The 27,655-nt window shown below is 41.9% G+C and overlaps 1 protein-coding gene across 1 annotated transcript in view; it reads left to right on the top strand.

Moving 5' to 3' along the window:
• Nos (Nitric oxide synthase) overlaps window positions 1-27,655 on the top strand; it is a 789,894-nt gene that overhangs the window by 709,805 nt on the left and 52,434 nt on the right. Inside the window, exons 8-13 of the mRNA XM_067152126.2 lie at window positions 5,250-5,351; window positions 8,755-8,949; window positions 12,756-12,850; window positions 18,718-18,862; window positions 19,617-19,721; window positions 24,835-24,908. Of these exons, the coding sequence (XP_067008227.1) occupies window positions 5,250-5,351; window positions 8,755-8,949; window positions 12,756-12,850; window positions 18,718-18,862; window positions 19,617-19,721; window positions 24,835-24,908 (716 nt within the window). The remainder of the gene's footprint in view (window positions 1-5,249; window positions 5,352-8,754; window positions 8,950-12,755; window positions 12,851-18,717; window positions 18,863-19,616; window positions 19,722-24,834; window positions 24,909-27,655) is intronic.

Raw genomic sequence — 27,655 nt, forward strand, 5'->3', positions numbered from 1 at the left:
TGTATTAAGATGATGATAATAATAATACCGAGCTCGATAGCGGCAGTCGCTTAAGTGCGGCCAGTATCCAGTATTCGGGAGATAGTAGGTTCGGACCCCACTGTCGGCAGCCCTGAAAATGGTTTTCCGTGGTTTCCCATTTTCACACCAGGCAAATGCTGGGGCTGTACCTTAATTATGGCCACGGCCGCTTCCTTCCCACTCCTAGCCCTTCCTTGTCCCATCGTCGCCATAAGACCTAACTGTGTCGGTGCGACGTAAAGCAACTAGCAAAATAATAATAATAATAATAATAATAATAATAATAATAATAATAATAATAATAATAATAATAATTAAGGAAATTGGCATTAAGTATGACAAGAAAACATGTAAAAATATCCTGTCTCGCTTTCGCAGATGATCTCGCAATCCTTGCAACAAACGAACAACAGGCAATCAGCCAAATCGAAACCCTCAAGGAATGCTCAGAAAAATTCGGCCTTCAAATCTCCTTCTCAAAAACCAAGGTCATGTGCAACCACTGCAGCCTCCAGAATTTGAACACGAAATTTGGCACAATCGAAAAAGTAACTGAGTTCCGATATCTCGGAGAAATTATAGTACCAACAGGAAATGAACAGAAGGCCCTCGAGGTCCGCATCCAGAAAATGAAGAGAGCCATCGGCCGAACGCAAAACATTTACAACAAAAAATGCCTTTCAATCTTCACCAGAATTCGACATTACAACACTGTGATCAAACCTGAAATACTATACGCGAGTGAAACACTGGATCTCAACAGGAAAGCAGTACTCGAAGACATCCTGAAAGAGGAACGTAAAATGATCAGAAAAATTCTCGGCCCAAAACTGACTGACGAAGGATATAGACTGCAATCTCGTACAAAAACCGAGGGGCTCTCAAACCTTGCGGCCGACATCAGAAAAAGACGCCTGAAATTTTACGGACACATCAAACGCCTTCCAGAAAACAGACTGACAAGAATCTTACTTGAGGCAACAGAAAACATCAAAACAAATAGATGGACAAGGGAAATCCGCCAAAACCTAGAAAAATCAGGAATCAAAGTGGCCGACATCGTAAACCGAACCTGCTACAGAACGAAAATCAACAAGTGGGAAGTAGAGTCAGAGAGAAACCACAAGAAGAAGACAGGAGCTAAGTGGACAGAAGAACGAAGAACCACGATGAGAGAAAAATTGAAGGCTGCCTGGCAAAGAAGGAAATGCACAACTTCTAAGTGAGCTTTGCGTGATCAGTTTTCTGGTCTTTTTCGCATCTAATAATAATAATAATAATAATAATAATAATAATAATAATAATAATAATAATAATAATAATAATAATAATAATGTGTTGTTATTATTATATAATTGTTAACAGAATCAATTATCAAATTACCCAATTTTATGCTACGAATATGTTGCACACTTTGTAATGTAAACCATTTTGAAAAGTAAAATACAGTAATATTTTATTCATACTGAATGAAGAGACAACTGAATTATTATTAATTATTATTCATAATTAGTATAATTATTGGTTCCTCCGTGGCGCACACGGTAGCCTTTGATGGTTAAGGGAAACCAATACACTCTAAGGCGTTAACTTTAAGGTATTTTTAATACCATAAAAAGCTTCAAACAAGTTTAGTTATTGTTATTTTTATTTTTACTTTATTATTCATAAACATTTGTTATAAAAAGGCATTAAATATGAAGTGTGTTTCCCAAGAAAAACTTCTTATTAAAATTTTACCTTTATTCTCGTCGTCTTCCTCCACAGAAGAATCTGTTAGCTGTATGCAAATCCTCTCATTGTCAAAAATGAACTGGATGTTCCTGTAGCTATTTTCTACTTTCTCCACGTGTCTGATGTAATTTCTCCACTTGTCAGGTTTCACAAGCATACAGGCTTCCTTCAATGATTGAATAATTTCCTCCAATGGTTTCTTTCTTAGATGTTGTGATGCGGTCCTCCTTTTCATCTCCGACCACACCATCTCAATGGGATTCAAAATGGAGTGATAGGGCGGTATGTGCAAGACTGGCTACCAATTCGCCTGGAACATACTTTTTCCTTTCTCCAATAGGCATGTACTCCGCAATAATTTCGAGGATTACTTGAATTATAGGAAAAGGATCAGGGACAGGAATATTCTTATGGATTATATATTGAAAGATTCGATCTTTCTTCCACGATTGATTGGTTTATGGTTAAATACACGGCTGTGGTAGGAGGCATTGTCCATAACTATCACAGATGGACCTTCAAAGCGTCGTAGTATCTTCTCTTTGAACCAGTTTTTAAAGAGACCGGACGAGTTGGCCGTGCGGTTAGGGGCACACAGCTGTGAGCTTGCATCCGGGCGATAGTACTTTCGAAACCAACTATTGGCAGCTTTGAAGATGGTTTGCAGTGGTTTCCCATTTTCACACCAGGCAAATAGGGCTGTACCTTAATTAAGGCCACGGCCGCTTCCTTCCCTCTCCTAGCCCTTTCCTACCCCATCGTCGCCATAAAACCTGTCTGTGTCTGTGCGATTGTAAAAAAAGTTTTCAAAAATTCTCAATTTCATGCTGCCAAGATAATCAGCGGGAGCAACCTCCATCCTAGTTTGTGTGACTTGAAGACCATCTCTAACGAAACCGAACCGTCCACTGCAATAAAAAATAACGATTCTATCGCCTTTGTGAATTGGGATGTTACAGCACAATTGTCAGAATCATCTGTCCAGTTCTTCATTCTGCAACAGTTGTCGAACCACGTTTCATCTAAGTATACGTCAGAATAACCTTGTGCCCGAAGAGTGGTGGTGGTGATTACTGTTTTAAGAGGAAGTACAAGTAGGCAACCATCCTCTATATAACACTAATCAAGAAGAGAACATGGAAGGGATCCGACACTTCGATAAATGAAGGTATCGGCCAAAGAAAGACAAGGGCCACGAAGGGCGTGGAAATGAAAGACTCCCTAGACCTCGGAAACCTAAGAGCGTCGGGGTCCGAAAAGGACAAGAGTTGGGCAAGGGAAGTCGGATAGGATAGATGAAAGTGAGGAGCCTGGTACAAGTGAGTGGAAGCAATGCCAGGACTCAGCTAAGGGCCCCGTAGGCGCCAACTCATGCTCCCGAATTGAGAACCCTTGGGAGCCCTTTTAGTCCCCTCTCACGACAGGCAGGGGATACGGTGGGTGTTATTCTACCACTCCCACCCACATGGGGATGGGCCCGAAGATGTTCAATATCTTGAAGCTATCTGAACCCTCCCCCATAGCACTACAGCTCTTGAAGGGCCTTGGCCTACCAAGCGACCGCTGCTCAGCCCGAAGGCCTGCAGATTACGAGGTGTCGTGTGGTCAGCACGACGAATCCTCTCTGCTGTTATTCTTGGTTTCCTAGACCGGGGCCACTATCTCACCGTCAGATAGTTCCTGAATTATAATCACATAGGCTGAGTGGACATCGACCCAGCCCTCAGGTCCAGGTAAAAATTCCTGACCTGGCCGGGAATCGAACCCGGGGCCTCCGGGTAAGAGGCAGGCACGCTACCCCTACACCATGGGGCCGGTTTGAAGCTATCTGAACCGCCAAGCAATTATTTCAGTTGTTACAGCTTTTAAACAATTTTTAGGTACAGACAGGGTCCAGTATTTCGAGAAATTATTAAATAAAGAAGACAAATGGAGAGCTCAGCATGAGGTACAGACAGGTAATTAAATCGCATACTTTTCAGAAGACGACAAAGTGTCTTCGCCCCATACAACAAGCGATAATCTGTCCCAGATGTCTTCTGTTTCATTAATTTTGTTAGGTCACCTATTGTTTGGAGATTTACCGCTCCTATAATGCAGTGTACGTCAAAATGGGTAGATGTAAGGATGTGACAGACTGGCAAAAAGAGGCAATCGTATTTGGCCGTGCCCATGGCCATACGGTGCGTGAAGTTGCTGGATTTGTTCTGACGAGGTGAGTAGTACGCCACTGCTTATAGACACGTTGAACCGTCCGCTGCGAAACACATCGTCAGAATTGTGGTCGGAAAAAGATCCTGACTGAGAAGGACCGGAGACGCGAATCACGGCATGTGAATCAAAATCGCTTCCAAACACCGACAGGAATTGCTGTAGTCAGTGAATGAAGGTCCGTCCCAACCTGTTAGCGAGAGAATGTTGCGACAGGAATTGCATACAATGAATATTTGGAGTCGGTCGCCTGGCAAAGAGGCCATTCTTCACACAGGGACATAAAGGTGCGCGTCTTCATTGGACTAGAAATCATCGAACGTGGACAGTAGCTGACTGGCGGAAAGTAATGTGGTCTGACGAATCACATTTGTGCCTGTATTCCAATGACGCACGTCGTCGAATGCACCGAAGGCCAAATGAAGCATTTCCTCCTAGATGTGTGCAAGGTCAGGTTCAAGCTGTGATGTTTTGGGGGTGTTTTTCGTATCAAGGATTGGGCCCGTTGATTGAGGTGACCACTAACATGAACCAGCATGTTTATTTAAACATTCTGGGTAACCAGGTGTTGCCTTTCACTCAACATCAGCATGATGAGTATGCTATTGATACCCCGATTTTTAAAGATGACAACAGCAAAGTTCATAGGGATGAACGCATATGTGACTGATTTGATGATTACTCCCCCACCCTATTACATCTCGATTGGCCTCCAAAATCACCTGACTTGAACTCCATTGAAGTTCTGTGGGGCATGTTGTAACAGCCGGTGAAACGCCGACATTAGCGTCCCCGCAATTTGTTGGAACTCCACGATCAAATCCTCAGCGATTGGCTTAATCTTGATGCAACGTACCTGCACAACCTTGTGGACTTACGTCCTAACCGCATCCGAGTTGTTATCAAGTCCAGAGGCGGAATTACATGTCATTAAATGATGCTTGTCATATTTTCTCCAGGGGTGACTGATTTTTTTTTTTGTCTGGTGAGACTGCAAAAAAATTTTTTTTAATGTAGTGAATTATTACTATTAGATATTTTATGAATATTTCATATTCAATTACATATTCATCATCATCAACAACATGTCACACACAGCCTCGCAGGTCTGCTAGAAAGACCAACTGACCTCTTCGGTGGATACACGACAACACGGTCAAAAATCCCTTTCCTATATTGTATCTTCCATAAATATTACAGAAGGAAGTTATTTCATCTCCTCCTAGTTATATTTCCTTAATTATACTATTTTATAATTATGAACTATACTGTTATGTTTCCAGACGGTGGCAGCTCACATGGGGCTCGACACCAGGACACCCATCACATTATGGAAGGACAAGGCGATGGTAGAAGTCAATATTGCAGTATTACACAGCTTTCAGGTAAGTGTACAACCATATACTTCGTCATGTCTCTGTCGTTATGGAAACATTCTGTTTCTCATCTTCATAAGACGTCATCTCCAAAATGAGCTCTGATCTTGATGCTGCAGCCACGCCATGTGAATTTATTGGAATATCTCTCAGGATCATTAATGCAGTGGTTTCCCGTTGCCTTCTACATCCTAATGCCGTTGACCAAACCGGTTCCTCAGCCTTTGGGAACAATTTCTTGTCCCCAGGACAATAGAGTGCCCTTACCCATACCCGTTCATTCCACTCTCAAAGAGACTGTTGGCACTTGGTATAGGGGATCTCCTTATACCGGGAGATAATCGGTCCCTTCATTCGTTAGCCGCCTGCATATAAAATATTATTTTTATATGCAGTCGTTGCCCCCTCTCTACCGCGGGATGGTGAATGTCAGGATTTCACCGTCATTGAAACAAGGACCAAATGGCATTTCCTTGTTTCTCTGGTTCTTTAGAGAGGTTTCTCATCTCTAAGTTTGTACCTAGAAATCTAGGTTGCGAGCGCCTTCCCCACTTATATAAGAATCTCATCCTATTTCAAGCACCTCACAATGTCTAGCTCGCATGCACTGCGAAAAACTGGATAACTCTCAGCAGCGAATTGGCTACTCTTCTTACCACCCAAAAGGTAAAATGTTCGTCTTTCTGCTGTGGTCATAGTTTTCTATCAGTATCTAATATTGGGTATTCAAAGGAGACGCTGTGTGACGTTTACATGACATCACCAAATATGCCTTGCAGACATCGCAGTGGGAAGCTGAAAACTGCCACTCCTTCTAAATAGGAATTTTGTTGTTGTTGTTGTTGTTGTTGTTATTGTTGTTACTATTTGCCTACCGAGCTGGATAGCTGCAGTCGCTTAACTGCGGCCAGTATCCAGTATTCGGGAGATAGTAGGTTCGAATCCCACTGTCGGCAGCCCTGAAAATGGTTTTCCGTGGTTTCCCATTTTCACATCAGGCAAATGCTGGGGCTGTACCTTAATTAAGGCCACGGACGCTTCCTTCCCACTCCTAGCCCTTCCCTGTCTCATCGTCGCCATAAGACTTATCTGTGTCGGTGCGACGTAAAGCAACTAGCAAAAAAAAAAAAAATTACTATTTGCTTTACGCCGCACCGACACAGATAGGCCTTATGGCGACGATAGGATAGGAACTGGCTAGGAGTGGGAAGAAATCAACTGTGAACCTAATTAACATACAGCCAAACCATTTGCCTGGGGTGAAAATGGGAAACCATGGAAAACCATCTACAGGGCTGCCGACAGTGGGATTTGAACTCACTATTGCCCGATGCAAGCTGATAGCTACTTGATCCAAACCCCGCAGCCACTTGATCGCTGAAACAGGAATGCTCATTACTATTAGAGTAAGGTGAAGTACAATAATATAGTGATACTCACTCTAATCACAGCCGAAAACCGAAGAGGCCTGATTCTCCAAAGAATTAAGATATCGAAAAGAGGTTCTGTTGATGGAGATTTCTGTTATAAGAGGAAATACAACCGGGCAACTATCCTGTAGTAATACCAATCAAATTCCCTCTGTGGATCAGTGGTAATGTGTCGGCCTCCAAATCCAAAGATAGCGGGTACAAACTCTGCAGAGGTAGTCGAATTTTCGAAGTGTGGGGAAAAAGTCCATTCGACACTCCATGTCGTACGATTTCGATATGTAAAAGATCTTTGGTGTCACATTGGTGTTTAGCCGACAAATTTAATTAATACTCAACCATAGACGACACCCAAGAGATAGATTTAGTTTATTCTGCCATGTAAAACGGAACGCTGAAATTGACGAGCTTGCAAACTGTAGCTGAGGCCATATTATTATTATTATTATTATTATTATTATTATTATTATTATTATTATTATTATTATTATTATTATTATTATTAAATCCATTTACCCTCCAGGGTTGGTTTTTCCCACGGTCTCTATCACCTCAAGGGCAGTATCCTAGAGAGTAAGACTTTAGGTCGAGGATACGAGAGGAGAGGATGATCAGTACGTCACCCAGGTGGCCTCACCTGCTATGCTGAACATTGGCCTTTTGGGGGATAGGAAGATTCAAAGATATAGGCAAGGAAGAGGGAAGGAAGCAGCCGTGGCCTTAATTCAGGCACCATCCTGGCATTTGCCTGGAGAAGAATTGGGGAAACCACGGAAAACCACTTCCAAGATGGCTGAGGATGGCATCAAACTCCCACTACTCAGTTGACCTCCCAAGGCTGAATGGACCCGGTCGCAGTCGTCGTACCACTTTTCAAATTTTGTGGCAGAACCGGGAATCGAACCCGGGCCTGCGGGGGTAGCACCTAATCACACTAACCACTACACCACGGGGGCGGACATTATTTATTTATTAATTTATTTATTTATTTATTTATTTATTTATTTATTTATTTATTTATTTATTTATTTATTTATTTATTTATTTATTTATTTATTTATTTATTTATTTATTTATTTAAGATCAGCAACAGCATAACGCCGAATTTCAAAGATCCGAGCTATGTACTGTACAATATACATTAATCTAAAATGAAATATACATATTTACAAAGGACACAAATATACACAATAAAAATTGTACAAACATAGACTATATAATACATATTTACATAAACAACGACATTAAGAAAGGAAAATACATTTACAGTAAATACAGAATAGAACAGGAAAGAACAAGAAGGAAAATTAAGTTATATGAGAAATATCATGACAGAAGGAAGGAAACGTTACGAAGATGTCTAGGTTCTTGTTGACAGATAAGGTATTAAACATTGCTGGAATACGTACACAAAGGGACCTTTGGTTGAGTGAGAAGATGGCTGTTCTTTTCCCTGCCCAGCCATGCAAGATACGAAGTTCGTGTGCAAGTGAAATGGCTAACAATACAGCGTGCTCCTAAATATATGAGAAGTGCCTGGTGCACTGACAGTACACCCCAAACATACGTGTTAAGGTAGATCATTCGTCGGGGCTCGTAGAGTGGGTCTCGGCCCACAAGCGGCCACGGCTCTACCGCTTCTCTACACCTCTGTATTCGGGAGACGGCGAGGTGCTGGTCCCCAACGTCGGCTGTCCTGAGAACGGTTTTCCGTGGTTTTCCATTTTCCTTCACTAAGGCGAATGCCGGGACAGTTCCTAGTATAGGCCACGGCCGCCAACCCTCTCACCTTCTTCGCACATCTTCTCCGATGCAAATTTCCTTCCCTGAGAGACGGCGTCACCGTCTAGGAGGCCCGCCTTCTCCTTCAGGGGAGATATGAAACCATTATTATTTTAGTAGTAGTAGTAGTAGTAGTAGTAGTAGTAGTAAAACTGTTCCATGTAGTTAACATTCTACTTTCGTTTTCTGTCCTTGTTCAGCTGAAGTGTGTGACGATCGTGGATCATCACACAGCCTCCGAATCTTTCATGAAGCACTATGAGAACGAGATGCGCCTGCGGAATGGCTGTCCTGGCGACTGGATCTGGATCGTGCCTCCCCTGTCGGGATCAGCGTGCCCGGTGTTCCACCAGGAGATGGCTCTCTACATGTTGAAGCCTTCTTATGAATACCAGGTAATATTCTCTTGACAAATGTTGACCTTGTTCAGCAGTGTTCACTTTAGCCAATCACTTACAGCATTGCCATCTCTCACCTTGACCTTCCCTCAGCAAAATTACAGTCATGGGATAAAATGTGCTTAGGATTGAGCCTTGGGTTTAAGACAGTGAACGTAAGTCATGACTGGCTGGACAATAGGAATAAGATTGTTGATTAACTTTAGTAACACTTGACATATTTCTTTCATTTGAGAGGAATAATCACACAACATCTATAGAGTGTGAAAAATAAAAGTAGTGGAGGTGGTGATTATTGTTTTAAGAGGAAGTACAACCGTGCACCCATCCTCTATATAAGACGAATCAGAGAGAAAATATGGAAGGGGTCCGAAACTTCGAAAAATGAAAGTATCGGCCAAAGGAAGACAAGAGCCAAGAAGGGTGTAAAAACAAAGGACTCCCTAGGCTTCGAGTGCTCTAATACCGTCGGGGTCGGAAAAGAACAAGAGTTAACCAAGGGAGGTCGGATAGGATAGATGGATATGAGAAGCCTGACACAAGTAAGTGGAATAAATGCCAGGACTCAGCTAAGAGCCCCGTGTTCGTCAACCCACGCTCTAAAGTTCATAACCCTTGGGACCCCTTTTAGTCGCCTCTTACGACAGGCAGGGGATACCGTGGGTGTTATTCTACCGCCCCCACCTGCAGGGGGATGCAAAATGTAACAGGTCCGGAAAATATTTATAAGACTGACACGGAATTTACCCTTGTTTATGAACAGGAGATGCTGGAAACCGCGATTTCGATGCACCAATCGATTGCTGTCACATGTTTGGACGTGTGCATCTCCTAAGTACCTCGCTGTGCTATTATGTGTGAGTAATAGAAGCAGACGTGTTTAGTGATCAGTTGAATGCAACACAAAATGGTGCTCACGATAAAGCAGTGCATGTTCAGTGTCGAGTGTTATGCGAAGACGATTCGCGGAAAACCTGCGCGGAACTGTTTGCGCAAGAGTTTCAGACTGCAAGTGTTTTGCAAAGTCTACAATGCAAAACTTAGTGGCAAAATGACGTGAAACGGGCTCTTTAGCAAATAAAAACCGCAATTATCCGAAGAGTTCGAACACCAGAAAACATTGCTCGAGTGCAGGACAGCCTGGGACGAAGTCCGACGAAATCTCAACGCCGCTCATCTGTGCAAGTGAGAATTAAGAGATCGTCGTGTGGAAACATTGTCAAAAAGGACCTGCATCTCTATCTTTACAGATTTACTGTTGGGCATACCTCAAAGCGTCCAGTTTCTGAGTGAAGTGGAGTCAGGACTTTAGATCCTCAGTTTTTAATTTCTTCAGATGAGGCCATTTCCAGCATCGTCTGTGATGTTCATTAACGAGGGTCAAACCCGCGTCAGTCCTACTGTAAATATTTTCCGGATCAACTTTATTTTGCCCACCACCGGGCGAGTTGGCCGTGCGCGTAGAGGCGCGCGGCTGTGAGCTTGCATCCGGGAGATAGTAGGTTCGAATCCCACTATCGGCAGCCCTGAAAATGGTTTTCCGTGGTTTCCCATTTTCACACCAGGCAAATGCTGGGGTTGTACCTTAATTAAGGCCACGGCCGCTTCCTTCCAACTCCTAGGCCTTTCCTATCCCATCGTCGCCGTAAGACCTATCTGTGTCGGTGCGACGTAAAGCCCCTAGCAAAAAAAAAAAAATTTGCCCACCCGGCATAATGATTACAATGCGTACTTTCAACGCTATACCTTCGTAGACAAGCAAAGATGTATACAGCGTAATGAACTAATATCGGATCACAAGCATCTTGAGAAGCAGACGAATTCAGTGGGTTGGTCATATGTCAGAGAAGGCATCTCCTAGAACTGCCATCGAGGGAATACCAGAAATTGGTAGACGTAGGCTGTGATGGTGGGATGAGATGGAAAAAGGCGTAAACCAGCTGGGCGAAGCGGAAAATTAGAAGAGAGATGCACTAGATCTGTAGAGATGGAAGCCAAGGCAGCGTCGTTTTCAGGGCCGGTGGTTGCTGGGTGACGATGATGACATTCGTAGACGTCAGCTCTTACACTAATTGCTAGAAGACACTTTTCGATCACACTATTCAGTATAATGGAGGCTATCTAGCCGAGATAAAAAACCACGGGCTCGCTTAAGGACGCTGGAAAGTGCAGAAACAGGAAACGGGACTCTCACTTCTGCAGGGGAACATGATCCTCGTGTTCACTTAGCCTACACCAGAATACGGTATGAAGTGAATTTCTGAGGGCGATAATGGTGATAGTTGCCTTAAAGGACAAAATACCGAAATTATCGGCCACTTTTATATACCATTATAAAAACGGAAGATTTTTGACCCTTCAAAGAGTAAAAGAATCGACTAAAGAAGAAGGAAGGTACCGATTAGATAAATAGAAATATCCAACCTACGAATATGAAGGTATCGGCTCAGGAAAAGGAAATATATCTGGCCCACGAATATGAAGGTATCGGCTCAGGAAAAGTAAAGATGTCTGGCCCGCGAATATGAAGGTATCGGCTCAGGAAAAGGAAAGATTCTGGCCCACGAATATGAAGGTATAGGCTCAGGAAAAGGAAAGATTCTGGCCCACGAATATGAAGGTATCGGCTCAGGAAAAGGAAATATATCTGGCCCACGAATATGAAGGTATCGGCTCAGGAAAAGTAAAGATGTCTGGCCCGCGAATATGGAGGTATTGGCTCAGGAAAAGGAAAGATGTCTAGCTCACGAACATGAAGTTATCGGCTAAAGAAAGAGAAAGATGTCCGGTCTACGAATATAAATGTACAGGCTAAGGAAATATAAAGGTGTCTGGCCCACGAATATGAATTTATCGGCTAAGGTATGAGAAAGATGCGCGAACCACGAATATGAAGGTATCGACTAAAGGAAGAGAAAGATGTCTGGGCCACGAATATGAAGTTATCGGATAAGGAAAAAGAAATATGTCTGGCCTACAAATATAAATGTATAGGCTCAGGAAAGATAAAGGTGCCTGGCCCACGAATATGATTTTATCGGCTAAGGTATGAGAAAGATGCGCGAACCACTTATATGAAGGTGTCAGCAAAAGAAAGAGAAAGATGTCTGGGTGACGAATATCAAGTTATCGGATAAAGAAAGATAAATATAGAGGTACAGGCTAAAGAAAAAAGACGTTCGGTGTACGAATATGAAGGCATCGACTAGAGAAAATGAAGGACTGTGCAAGGCAGGAAAATGAGAGTACAAATTACCGCCACACCAATATCATGCTGGGATTAGAAAGGGAATGTAGGAGACATACTCTTAATTTAAATACAGTCCCGGCATTTGCCTTTTGTGAAAGCAGAAAACAAAATAATGTCGGCGTTGTCGGCGGAGCGCTCTTACAAACAACCTCCGAACTGAAAGTTTCAGACTAGAATTCTTAATCGTCTTACCAAGCTCACAAGTTGTGAAATCTTAGATGGCAAGAAATTATGTAGATTTTTGAATTTTTTGAAATGACACTGTGGTTGGAATTCCTGAAACTTGTGTTCGTCTGATAGCTATGATCCTTCCTTTCCTTCTAATACATTAATCTGAACCAACGTTCTGCTTTAAAAAGAGTCATTCGAAAATTTCCTGTAATAATATGTTACTTCATAATTCAGTAACCACAAAATTTGTTTGGTTAATATTTTAGATTAAGTTCTGTTATTTGTTGGTTACTATAAAAGGAGTTTATCCCTGGGCTGTAGATGTATTTCCTAACATCAAGAATTAAAGGCAACCAATTAAGAAATTGTTTCCGTGTCTTAGGAATTGGCTTGGAAGTGTCACGTCTGGAAGAAGGGGAGAGAATCTGGCAAGAGCAAGAAGCCAAGACGCAAGTTCCACTTTAAGCAGATTGCCAGGTAAGGATATAAACTCGTAGGACTCTCTACGCTTGCCTGCACATGACCCTATTCAGTGCAGAAACGTTTTGAATTATCGTCCCTCTATCGGTCTGGATTACGATAACAGTTCATGCACGTTCTATAACGTCAGCAGAATACTAACTTACTGTTCATGGTTAAATTGAGCTCTTATTCATGCTTGATCATTCTCCTTTACTAACCCGAGATTTCGCCATCTGGTCCAGTATTGGCAAAAATAAACAGCGTTCTCTTAGTACATAACGTAAATTACTGAAATCTGTAATGTAGTACAAGTTCTACCACATCATTTTATAGTTTACTTTTTCTTTTTATTAATCACATGATGAAAAATTACATATTGTCCGCATACATACATACATTATCATTACAGACTGTTATGCCTTTCAGCGTTCAGTCTGCAAGCCTCTGAGAATTTACTAAACGTCGCCACAATCCTCAATTTGCAACTAGTGTTGTGGCCTTATTTAGTTCTATACCTCTTATCTTTAAATCGTTAGAAACCGAGTCTAACCATCGTCGTCTTGGTCTCCCTCTACTTCTCTTACCCTCCATAACAGAGTCCATTATTCTCCTAGGTAACCCATCCTCCTCCATTCGCCTCACATGACCCCACCACCGAAGCCGGTTTATGCGTACAGCTTCATCCATCGAGTTCATTCCTAAATTAGCCTTTATCTCCTCATTCCGAGTACCATCCTGCCATTGTTCCCACCTGTTTGTACCAGCAATCATTCTTGCTACTTTCATGTCTGTTACTTCTAACTTATGAATAAGATATCCTGAGTCCACCCAGCTTTCGCTCCCGTAAAGCAAAGTTGGTCTGAAAACAGACCGATGTAAAGATAGTTTCGTCTGGGAGCTGATTTCCTTCTTACAGAATACTGCTGATCGCAACTGCGAGCTCACTGCATTAGCTTTACTACACCTTGATTCAATCTCACTTACTATACCATCCTGGGAGAACACACAACCTAAATACTTGAAATTATCGACCTGTTCTAGCTTTGTATCACCAATCTGACATTCAATTCTGTTGAATTTCTTACCTACTGACATCAATTTAGTCTTCGAGAGGCTAATTTTCATACCATACTCATTGCCAAAATGAGACTTTCCTAAATCTCTGACTAACTTTTGAAACATATAAATCTGTATTTAAAAAGGAAAATCTGAAAATTAATATTCATTAAATAAAATACACACTCGTCGAACCTTGTACTCACACTTACTTGTTACCTGCTTACTTACACATACGTTATTTGAAGGGCGCCAGCTGCCACTCAGTGCAGCAATAATAGAATAAGACAAAAAATTTCTCTAGTTTGTAATTACAGTTCCACATACAACTGTGCGAGCCAACGAAGGGCATCAACTGAGACGCCGTTTATATTGTCTATTGTGCCTCTAAAAACTCACAGGGGTCATTCAGAGTCAGTCAATGGTTTTCCGCTAACCTTCAGGCGAATGCCAGTACGTCTCCTAACTTATAGGTAACAGGCGCTTCCTGCCCAACTGTACTCTCAGTTAATCATAAAGTTCACACACCAGCACATACCCAACATCGATATAACTTACAGGCAGTTTTTACACGAAGTGTACGGGATTTCGACTACAATCCCTAAACCATTTACACGAAGCAGCAGTAAAAATAATCATTATTATCATGTAAGTCATCGGCCGAGTATAATAAATGATTTTATTGATTAATTTATAACACAATATATTTAAAATTACGTTGAGCTACCTAATCTATGCAAGCATTTACATCTGCAAAGCACACATGTGCACATGTGTTGTTTCAAGTAAGATATCGGGGCCGATGACCCTCGATGTTAGGCCCCTTAAAACAACAAGCATCATCATCAAATAAGATATATTGTTACATACTCCTGTAATCCTATTTTCTTACCATAATACCTTATTCATTTAGACTAAAGCAACTGCAGTAGGATTATCATATTTAACGTAATGGACATTTTTTTTGTGTTGTGATTTTTGTAATCTAATTCTAAATAAATTCCTAAAATGTTTCTTTCTTCATAGTAAAATTTCTATTCATGGGCAAAAACAGTTGTAATACGGTTTTATAAACCACAGATTAGTATGATTTTATTTCATTACTCTGATTTTAAGCGGATCATTTCTGGGGTAATTTGATCAAAAATTTAGGAAATGTAAATAATAGGATAATAATAATAATAATAATAATAATAATAATAATATGACTCTCTTAATGTTTCACGTGGAAGAATTCCATGTCCAGATCCCCAATCTCCAAAAAATTGCCCTAAAAATAGGATTAGAAATATCTTCGGAGAAAACTGAGATCATGTCCATGAACATAAATGAATTCTTCATTAATGACCAAAAAGTGCTTTTTTTTTTTTTTTTGCTATTTGCTTTACGTCGCACTGACACAGATAGGTCTTATGGCGACGATGGGATAGGAAAGGCCTAGGAGTTGGAAGGAAGCGGCCGTGGTCTTAATTATGATACAGCCCCGGCATTTGCCTGGTGTGAAAATGGGAAACCACGGAAAACCATCTTCAAGGCTGCCGACAGTGGGACTCGAACCCACTATCTCCCGATTACCGGATACTGACCAAAAAGTTAACATAGTTGTACAATGTGAATATCTCATTACACACAACTTAAACGAGAAATAAACATGGATAAATGGAACTAATAAAATGAAAATAAGCACTAACAAAATGAAAAACGCCTAATTTTGTAACCTAGTCAATGCATTATAAGAAATGCCTCTCAATATACACTAAGATCCAACACTATAAAACCGGAACTCTCTCGGAACCCGCGTACGCTTGCGAAACCCTGTTTCAAATTCTACAGCACAGAAGAACTGATCAGCTTATCAACATTTTAAAAGGAATCATCAGAAGTTGCATAAATAAAAACTACCAGGTCGAAGGAGTCTGAAGAATCCTTCCTAATGAAAGTGTCTATCCAGAGATTGGCCCAGTCACCAGTAAAATTACGAAGAAAGTTTTTTTTATTTTGCATCATTTGTTTTCCTTTATTCATATTTTTAACTGCCAGGAATCAGGATTTTACGAAAAATAGTGATTTGAAATCTTCAAAAGAAGACAGGAGGGCAATGAATACACGAAATTCAGCAAATCTTAAAGCATTTGGACTGGAGATAACAGATGCAGAGAACAAAAGTAAAATTAACACAATTCAATTCAGTTCAGTTCAATTCAGTCTGCTTTACGTTGCACCGGCTCAGATAGGTCTTATGGCAACGATCGTACAGGAAAGGGCGAGGAATGAGAAGTAAGCGACCATGGCTTTAATTAAGGTACAGCTGGTGTGAAAATGGGAAACCACGGGAAACCATCTTCAGGGCTGCCGACAGTGGGGTTCAAAGCCACTATCTCACGAATGCAAGTTCATAGCTACATTACCCAAACCGCACAGTTACTTGCTTGATTAACACAATTCAATTCAGTTCAGTTCAATTCAATTCAATCTGCTTTACGTCACACCGGCACAGATAGGTCTTATGGCAACGATCGTATAGGAAAGGGCAAGGAATGAGAAGTAAGCGACCGTGGCCTTAACTAAGGTAAAGCTGGTGTGAAAATGGGAAACCACGGGAAACCATCTTCAGGGCTGCCGACAGTGGGGTTCAAACCACTACCTCCCGAATGCAAGTTCATAGCTACATTACCCAAACTGCACAGTTACTCGCTTGATTAACACAATTCAATTCAGTTCAGTTCAATTCAATTCAGTTCAATTCAATTCAATTCAATCTGCTTTACGTCGCACCGGCACAGATAGGTCTTATGGCAACGATCGTATAGGAAAGGGCTAGGAGTGAGAAGTAAGCGACCGTGGCCTTAATTAAGGTACAGCTGGTGTGAAAATGGGAAACCACGGGAAACCATCTTCAGGGCTGCCGACAGTGGGGTTCCAACCCACTATCTTCCGAATGCAAGTTCATAGCTACATTACCCAAACTGCACAGTTACTTGCTTGATTAACACAATTCTTAATACTTACAATACTTTCAGCAGAAATGACACACATATTGGATATAAAGATTCCAGACGAATTGAGAAAATTACGATCGGAACGAATGAAAAAGTACTGAGCAGATCAGAAAAAACAAACAGTACAACTTTCAAAGATAATAATAATGTTATCATTGTCCTGTCTCATCCTTGGCTTTGACAAATGAAAGTGACCGAGGTATGAGCGATGCTAGTAATACCATTCCTTCTGCAGCCAGTCTCTGCTATGAATGGTGTGAAAATATCGCTCATAGGGTCGGTTGATGAATGCATTTCAGTGGGCTTGGCAGACTGATGTGTGATAGCAACTTCTGGCTCGGTAAGGAAAGCAACGGGAAACTACCTCACTCCTCACTTCCCTACCATGCCTCTTCAGTGACGCCTAGGCTATTTATGACAGCCGTTGGCGGAACAGTGGAGGATCAAACCAGCCTTCGGGCTGAATACCCAACATACATACATTTGTTTTTACATCCAACTAACTACTTTTTTATGGTTTTCAGAGACGCCGAGGTGCCGGAATTTAGTCCCGTAGGATTTCTTTTACGCGACAGTAAATCTACTGACACTAGGCCTACGTATTTGAGCACCTTCAAATACCACCGGACTGAGCTAGGATCGAACCTGCCAAGTTGGGGTCAAAAGGCCAGCGCCTCAACCGTCTGAGCCACTCAGCGCAGCCCTTCAAGGATAAAGTGAACGTGGAGTTACTCAATTGCTCCAATGTGTCCAATAAAGTTAATAATAATAATAATAATAATAATAATAATAATAATAATAATAATTTACATGCTGACATAAAATATACGGGGAGTAACAGATCATCCCACCATACTGATGATATTGGGCAGTAGGTATGATCTTAAGTCCTCCTCTGTGGTGTAGTGGTTAGTGTGATTAACTGCCACCCCGGATGCCCGGGTTCGATTCCCGGGCCTGCCACGAAATTTGAAAATTGGTACGAGGGCTGGAACGGGGTCCACTCAGCCTCGGGAGGTCAACTGAGTAGAGGTGGGTTCGATTCCCACTTCAGCCATCCTGGAAGTGGTTTTCCGTGGTTTCCCACTTCTCCTCCAGGCAAATGGCGGGATGGTACCTAACTTAAGGCGACGGCCGCTTCCTTCTCTCTTCTTTGTCTATCCCTTCCAATCTTCCCATCCCCCACCAAGGCCCCTGTTCAGCATAGCAGGTGAGGCAGGGTAAGCAGATTAAGAAGAAGAAGATATTATCTTGAAAACCACTCGATTACCAGCACCAATGTACCTCCAGTAGACTTTAAACATAAGCATTAAAAGTATTAAAGTAAGACATTCATGTTCTTCTCATTGAGATTACCGAGAAATAAAGAAGTGGAAACAATTATTCTGCTCCATTCTTCATGTAATGATCTTCTCTAGAAGATTGTATGAAAGAACAGCACGAAAGGAGCTCCTATTACAAATCTAAGCCATTACGTTTAAAGAAGATAACATTATCTCCCCATTATTCATCATGCAAATTTAATGTTCAGAATGTGAAGATCTGGGTTCTCCTCGCTATCAATTGCAGGTGAGACGTGATTGCATCAGCGCTACAGGCCTGAGAGGTTTTCAGATCGAGCCATCCAGCACAATATATGCACTACTTGCAACTTGAATTACTGAAAATTTGTTAGATTTTGTACTATAAAAGTCCAAAAGCTATCATACTGAGAGATCTGTATCGTGGAAGGTTTCATTAAAATGAACTAGTTCTTAGAGTTCTTTTACTATTCTACATTGTGTAATGTATAAAACTTTGTTAATGAATAGTGTTAATCTGTTTTAGAGCTGTGAAATTCACTTCCAAGCTCTTTGGACGGGCCTTATCTAGACGTATCAAAGCTACGGTGCTGTATGCAACAGAAACGGGCAAATCTGAGACTTACGCCAAGAAACTGGGAGAGATATTCGGCCATGCCTTCAATTCCCAGGTGAGATTAAAAGGATATGAATTATAAGTTTCACTTCTCAAGTATATTTTATGTTAACTAATAAAACAGGAATATAGGACATTCTACGTTAAAAAACGCAAAAGATTGCAAAAACTGAACTTGAGTTTTTAAATTCCGAAGATTTTAAAATGGACGTAGAAAAGTGTAAAAATCCATGAGGGTAGTTTTTGTTACAATTGGCTTTACGTCGCAGCGACACAGATAGGTCTTATGGTGACAATTGGATAGGGAAGAGGTAGGAGTCGAAAGGACGCGGCCGTGACCTCAAGTAAGATACAACCCCATATTTTGCCTACTGTGAAAATGGAAAACCACGAAAACCCATCTTCAGGGCTGCTGACAGTGGTATTCGAATCGGGAAGCTAAGAGATTGAATTACGTAGTTGGTGAATTCGTATCTCTCGCCGGCAGCCCTGAAGATGTATTTTCCGTCGATTCCCATTTTCACACCAGGAAAATGCTGGACTGTACCTTAAGTAATGCCACGGTCGCTACCTTCGCAATCCTAACTCCTTCTCATCCTTGCCTCAACAAAAAAATATTCGATGTGTTAGTGCGGCGTTAAAACATTAGCAATAAGAGAGGTCAAATGCAAAAAAAATGAAAATTAAGAGAAGGTGAGTAAGTTGAAATATTGCTAGTATCAGAAACTCTGGGAAATCCATACAGAATGATACCCTTCCTAAAATCCATCTCCAATCAAAATTGTGTAACATTACTGTAATTGTTTCAGGTGTACTGTATGGCGGACTACGACATGAGCAGTATAGAGCACGAAGCTTTGTTGTTGGTGGTCACCTCAACCTTTGGTAACGGCGACCCGCCAGAGAATGGAGAAGTGAGTACAATGGTGCACATTCGTGTTTACTATAGTCATATGGAGGCGGAAACATGCTTGAGGGAAATACAGGGCATAATCCGGTTAAGCTTTCATAGCTCGTCAAATGTAGTAAGTTATGGGTAATACGACACCACATTACAGATCACCGCACTGTAATAAATCTTCAGCGTTATCCCTTTCAAGTGCACAAGCTACCTACGTTCAAAGCCAAACTGGACTAGAAAGAGCTGAAAAAATGAACTCGTTTTTTTTAAAATTCGAACATTTTAAAATAGATAATAATTTCGTGTGGCTTTTTCTAGCCGAGTACAGCCCTTGTAAGGCAGACCCTCCGATGAGAGTGGGCGGCATCTGCCATGTGTACGTAGCTGCGTGTCATTGTAATGGAGGATAGTGTTATGTGTGGTGTGTGAGTTGCAGGGATGTGTAGAAAAATGTCAAAATCAATATTATGAAATAGACGTTAAAACTACTGCATATTATACTTTTCCTTAGCTTTCGAGGCCCTTATTTCAGTTCTCTTTAGAGAGAGAAAACACCAAGCAAATGCTGGGCCTATGCCGTTATTAAGGCCATGCCCGCTACCTTCCTAATCCTAGCCCTTTACTATCCTTATGCTGCCTAAAACCTTCCGATGTGTTAGTGCTACGTTAAACCACTAACAAAGAAAATGAAATCTACAGCCTGTTTCCAGTCATTCGATCGGATCAGGAAAGGAATGAATGTAGTCCCCATCTAACAGCGAGGATGGGAACTGTGCCGGCTGCTGAAGCCTGCCACACTTCTCTGGGGCAATGATTAATGACTGACGATCAGAGTCCGAATTTTTGGGCAATGATAGGTTAGAGTGCACACTTACTTAATGAGTAACAAGTATACTCTACCCTGTACAATGGTTATGCTATCAGATTTTATAGATGTTAAGGGCACGGCCTATAGAACGCCTACAATTTATGTTACTCTTGCTACATTATGGAAGAACGGGTTGTATCACACCTCCTAATAACCAAATTAGTTTTCATTCTAACCTATTATTTCCTAAAAATCCGTCCGACTCGTTGGCTGAACGGTCAGCGTACTGGCCTTCGGTTCAGAGGGTCCCGGGTTCGATTCCCGGCCGCGTCGGGGATTTTGACCTTAATTGGTTAATTCCAATGGCACGGTGGCTGGGTGTATGTGTTGTCATCATCATTTCATCCTCATCACGACGCGCAGGTCGCCTACGGGAGTCAAATAGAAAGACCTGCACCTGACGAGCCGAACCCGTCCTGGGATATCCCGGCACTAAAAGCCATACGACATTTCATTTTCATTTCCTAAAAATCCTATGTCCACTGATAATACTCTGCAGAAATGAATAGCTCCAACAACGTTGTTTCTACGATATTACTTAAAAATTAGAAAATACTCGTGTTTTACTATCTGAGTTCACATGGAATACCTCATAAGGTGAGCTGAAATAACATTGCAGTGGCTCAGTTCAGAAAACAAAAATATTATGATGTTATTTGCTTTTACATCCGTCCGACTCCTTGGCTGAATGGTCAGTGTAGAGGCCTTCGGTTCAGAGGGTCTTAGGTTCGATTCCCGGCCGGGTTGAGGATTTTAATCGCGTCTGATTAATTCTTCTGGCTCGGGAAATGGGTGTTTGTGTTTGTCCCAACACTTTCCTCTTCATATTCAGATAACATACTACACTACCAACCACCACAGAAACACCCAATAGTGATTACACCCCTCCCTATATGGATTGCGTCATGAAGGGCATACGGCCGTAAAACATGGCCAAATCCACATGTGCTATACGATTCTCGCCCGCGACCCTACAAGTGTGGGAAAATCGGTAGAAGAAGGAGAAGGAAAGGATTTGCTTTTACCTCCCTCTAACTGCTTTTACGGTTTTCGGAGACGCCGAGGTGCCGGAATTTTGTCTCTCAGGAGTTCTTTTACGTGCCAGTAAATCTACCGACACAAGGCTGACGTATTTGAGCACCTTCAAATACCACCGGACTGAGTCAGGATGGAACCCGCCAAGTTGGGGTCAGAAGGCCAGCGCCACAACCGTCTGAAGGAAAACAAAAGGTGACTTACGAAAGTGATATTTCTGTAATTAATTGACAATCTATTCAATCGCCTCATAACTACGCTCACCCATTGGGATATCCGGAGTCTAACTTAACAGCACTGTGAAGTGGGTTATCTACCACGCAGGGGTGAGCGTGGAATTCCAGAGAAATTAATTGCGTAGTGTTAAGTACAAGAATATTTCGTAGGTTATGTTAGGACATATAATAAACGGAAAGTGTATGGTACTTTCTGACAGGGTCGCGCTCGGGAGATGGTGGGTTCGAGTCCCAGCATCGGCCGCCCTGAACATAGTTTTCAATGATTTTCCATTTTAACACCAGGTGAATGCTGGGGCTGCACCTTAATCAAGGCCACGGGCGGACTCTACCTTCCAATTTATATCAGGTTTCCATCCTTGCGAAAACCTTCGATGTGTTAGTCGGACGGTAAACCATTAGTAAAAAGAAAAACTTTCTGTCAACATTACTACATCATCAGAAGTTATTTCCAGAAGCGTATCGGTACAAAAATTAGTCGTCTCCGTATAGGCTATGAAGGTCCTTGGAAAAGTAGAAGGTATAGGCTTCCTGTTTGTAGAACCCCGACACTGATGTAAGTGTAGGCTTAATGAACCACAGGAGCATTGGACAACGCAGCTAGTATTATACTGTGTGTGTCTCAATCAGGTAGGCTAATGACTGAGTTTCTAATATGATTTTACGTCAGTGACTTCTAGAAAGACTAGCAATACCTGTACGAGGCGAACCGAACATGTCCTCCGGCACTAAAAGCCATACGCAAGTAAATATGATCAGCTTTCCCTCCCTCATTATCTTACCTGAACATCATTAACTACGAACATATTCAGACACATCATCCTTGCTGACACAGCCAGTTATACTTTCTTTCTTTCTTTCTTTCTTTCTTTCTTTCTTTCTTTCTGTTTTTATTTATTTATTTATTTATTTATTTATTTATTTATTTATTTATTTATTTATTCTATGAGCCTCATTGATATAGACAGCACGCATCCCAAATATATATTTTTCTAAAAAAAATTCAGCTAAACATTTTCAGGTAGGAAGTGATGCTGGTGGTGATTTTAGTTTAGGAATATCAACGGAAAAATAAATAGGTTTTCCCAGAATTTAGCGACACAATAGTATTCACTTTGTATCCAATCCACTGTGAAGGACTTCACCTCAAAACAACAATATGCAAACCGCGCAAACAACTTCTGAACTGTAGGCTATTATGTTGATATGAGTGCGCGCTTCTTTGTACCATCTTCCTGCAATATGATTTAAATTTTATCGATTGAAGTGATATGATATTGTGACGACGTCCCTAGCGTAGAGAGGCGCCTGTCAGCATAAAGAGGATCGCGAAGTCTGCTAATCTGATAATGAAGTGGGATCACCAGAGAACATGTTCTTGATAATCCATCAAACTCTTAGCAGTTGCAGAGTTGTCTGGAATTAGATCATGAGAGCAACATCTGCAGGGAATTGGAATTCCCTTAAGTAACACAGAACTTGAGAGCTTGCTAGAAATACGGTAAATAAAGTATAGAAACATAACGTTCGCATTAGAATGAGACTTGTAGTCTTATTGTTACTTCAGAGTTGACAATTCACTGATCAGTTGGTCATTGTTGCCAGACTGCCAATGCCCGACCGACTGCAGATAGCTTATACCTATACGACTTAATTTGGATTTATTTACCGTATGACTTTTAGATGCCTCTGCTAGCGATATGTAGTGTTTGCAGTGCACTGTGTTTTGTGGTAAGGGCTAAAATAATTTTTTTACTTTCATTGACCTGTCTCGGTCCCATCCTTGGCTTTGACAATATGAATGTGACCGAGGTATGAGCGATGCTACCACTACCATTCCTTATACTGCCGGTCTCTGTTATGAATGGTGTGAAAATATTACTCGTAGGGTCGGTTGGTGCATGCATTTCACTGGGCTTGGCAGACTAGTATGTAATAGCAACTACTGGCTCGGTGAGGAAAGCAACGGGAAACTACCTCACTCTTCATTTCCCTAACATGCCTCTTCAGTGACACCTAGGGTATTTATGGCAGCTGTTGGCGGAGCTGTGGAGGATCAAACCAGCCTTCGGGCTGAATACCCAACAAACAAACAAACAAACAAACATACATACATACTGAACCCATGACCTTTACCTTAAAGGGCACAATACATACATACATGACTTTTAGAGCCAGGAGTGCCCAAGGACATATTCGGCTCGCCTTTCTTCTCGACGCTCATGGGCGACCTGCGCGACTAGTTCTGAGATGATTATGCGGTATGGAGAGGGTATGCCGGCCCCACGGTGTAGGGGTAGCGTGCCTGCCTCTTACCTGGAGGCTCCGGGTTCGATTCCTGACCCCGGTCTAGAAAACCAAGAAATAATGGCCGAGAGGATTCATCGTGCCGACGAAACGACACCTCATAATTTGCACGCCTTTGGGCTGAGCAGCTGTCGCTTGGTAGGCCATGGTCCCTCGGGGCTGTTGTGCCATGGGGTTTGGTTTGGTTTAGTAGGGAAAGGGTGAAACTCGGTGTCGGCACATAGCCTACTCCTGTCGAATAACACCAAGGAGTCTGCTCAAGGTTTAACGTCACCATCCGACGTACGAATCACCCTCAAGAGCGTCATGTGCCCCGACGCCATATGAACATTACGAAGAGGTTTAGAATTGAATCTAGGCTTTTGGCATGCAATCTAGTGATTACAAATTGTGTGTCACCACTTCTTCCCTCGTCTGATGGCGAAAGTTACGAACTGACTTACTGTTAGTTGAAGTGATAGCACTCGTAACTGGCAATATTAAATTCACTGAATAAATGAAGTGTAGTAAGTAATTTACAGGAAATGAGTAACAGTTTCGTTATTGTAAGGTAGTGTAATTGAATTTCACTTTACGTTTACACTGACCTTTTTAATCCATTCCTTTATGTAGAGTTTTATAATCAATAAATGCACACAAGAATCCTCCAAAATAATATTGGATTTCTACTTATTTTACAGGAATTTGCCCAGAGCCTTTATGCTATGAAGATGAACAGTGACAACGACACTCAAGGGGACGAGAAGAAATTCAGGTAAAGTAACTCTTGTTGCTAAAAACAAAAATTTCTACAATCTTAAGAATCAAATTACTTTTGTTAGTAATTTTGGAAATAAAATTCCATTAAGTGTTACATGTCATGTACGAGTCATCACGCAACTACGTAAGAAGGATTTAACAACATCATCTAAACGCGTCTGACGTTCATAATTTTTTAGAGTAATTATGTTGTTTTTTTCTTTAAGAAGGAATTATTTAACAGTTACTTTCAACTTGCACATCAGTGACATGATTTATGTTTTCAAACGTTTCTTTTTGACGGTTCGGATGCTCATCGCTCTAATGGTAGGTAGCATTCACTAGCTTTTTGGAAGATCGTCGCTATGCTGTATCTGTAGCTCCCTCTGTATGTCTGTAGTAGTGTGCCGGCCCCCGACAGATGTGTTCGCATTTTTGAAGGGTGGATATAAGTCCATTCGACACTCCATGTCATACGATGGCAGATTGTAGAAGATCTCTGGTGATTTTATCGGACAAAATTCAATAAAACTCTGCCATAAATAGCCCGAAAATGATCTGTTTCTCTGCCATCTGTTAGAGGAAAATGAAACGCCTAAACTGACACGTAGGTAGCCTAGATGGCATCAGTGGTGGTGGTAGTGGTGCTGGTGGTGTTGGTGGTGGTGGTGATGGTGGTCGTGGTCGTGGTGGAGATGGTCGTTTTGGGGGTTTGCTGGTGGTGGTGGTGGTGGTGGTGGTGGTGGTGGTGGTGGTGGTGGTGGTGGTGGTGGTGGTGGTGGTGGTGGTGGTTTTAAGAGAAAGTACAACTAGGCAACCATCCTCTATATAACACAAATCAGAGAGAAGAAAAGGAAAGAAGGGATCCTACACTTCGGAAAATGAAAATATCGGCCAAAGAAAGACAAGGGCCACGAAAGCTCTAATAGCGTCGAAGGGTTGAACAAGGGAGGTCGGATAAGATAGATGAAAGTGAGGAACATGGCACAAGTAAATGGAAGCAATGCTGGGATTCAGCTAAGGGTCCCATGGTTGTCAACCCGCGCTCTCAAGTTAAGAACCCCCTAAGGTCCCCTTTTGTTTTTTATAATTTGCTTTACGTCGCACCGACACAGATAGGTATTACGTCGACGATGGGATAGCAAATGGCTAAGAGTTGGAAGGAATTGGCCGTGGCCTTAATTAAGGTACAGCCCCAGGATTTGCCTGGTATGAAAATGGGAAACCACGAAAACCCTTTTCAGGACTGCCGAAAGTGGAGTTCGAACCCACTATCTTACGAACGCAAGCTACGTGATCCAAACCACGCGGCCACTTGCTCGGTAAGGTTACTCCTTTTAGTCGCATCTTGCAACAGGTAGGGGATATAGTGGATGTACTGTACCACCCTCCACCCATAGGGAGGAAACGTACTCGTTGCTTTACTGTGAATATTCTCAGAGCTTCTCTTGGCCCTCGCCATGCCACCAAGTGTATCTTAGAAATAAACAAGCGAGGCAAACACTCTTGACATAGCCGCTAGCAGAGCTATTGTTTAGTTTGCCGCAGAATGTTGCTGACATACGTTGTTTATTTACTGTTGTGTCCTATTACTGTTTCATCTCTTGTTAAATCTCCGCTTGCTTTATTATACAACGTCTTCTCCTGTCAAGGAAACAGATGTATGCTGAGGTAGACATGCAAATTTCGCTTCTTGATACCTCGTTGACCAAATAAATTCTAACTTATTGAATAGTTCAAAAAGCAGGACGCTGCACAAGTCAGATTTCTGCTGTACGACCTGGCATTGAATATTCCTAGCGTCCTTCCCACTCGACCTACAGGAGAATATATGATTTGCAGTCGCAACCCCCACCGCCCTCCTCCCCCGTGAATACTGGGGAGAAGTGTAAAACTAGGAATATTCATATCTCCCAGGAGCCTTTACCTTTATCGTACATGCAATTATTCACTTTGATGCAACATATCCACCGTCTGTGAAATGCAGACACCAGAAATGCATTTGCAAGTCTTCTAGAGCGTTCTAAAGAACGAAATATCAGTGGTGTATGCATCTCATCTTCTGCCCGTTTATTTTGGAGTCTTTTCATCATTGTTATCATTTCTCCTTATGCAGATGCAGCTACATCAAGACAAATATCTCCTCTCCATTTTATTTACACTCTATCCCCCCCCCCCACTCATCTATATATCACCATGTTCCAGTCCAGATAGCATCGTCTACTAGAGGTCTTCTGTACAAGTCCATGCATCTTAATCTCGGTTGGCATCTCTAGCTCTTAATTAGTATTTCCTTTACTTGTTTTGTCATTCGTTATTCATGCAACTGTTTAATACGCAGGCCTATTTCTGCTTTAATGTTTGTGTCTTGAAGCGTCCATCTCCTTGGATGAATGGTCAGCGAAGCAGCCTTCGGCTTAGACGTCTCCGGGTTCGACACCTGGCCACGTCTCCACTTGGGAGACAGAGTGTTTATGTTTGTCTTAACACACACTTCTCCATTTACACAGAACACGCCATCCCAAAACAGTACCAGGCAATCCCTTCACATACGGTTGGCATCAGTAAGGATGTCTGTCCGTAAGAAAGAAAGAAAAGAAAGAAAGAAAGAAAGAAAGAAAGAAAGAAAGAAAGAAAGAAAGAAAGAAAGACTTGGCTTACGGCCGCATATAGTGCCGATCCCAACTTCTTGAGGAAATATCAGGAAAGATTTTTTTTACTAGTGGCTTTACGTCGCACAGACACAGACAGGTCTTATGGCGA

Source organism: Anabrus simplex, chromosome 8 (assembly GCF_040414725.1).
Source record: "Anabrus simplex isolate iqAnaSimp1 chromosome 8, ASM4041472v1, whole genome shotgun sequence".
NCBI classification, from domain to species: domain Eukaryota; kingdom Metazoa; phylum Arthropoda; class Insecta; order Orthoptera; family Tettigoniidae; genus Anabrus; species Anabrus simplex.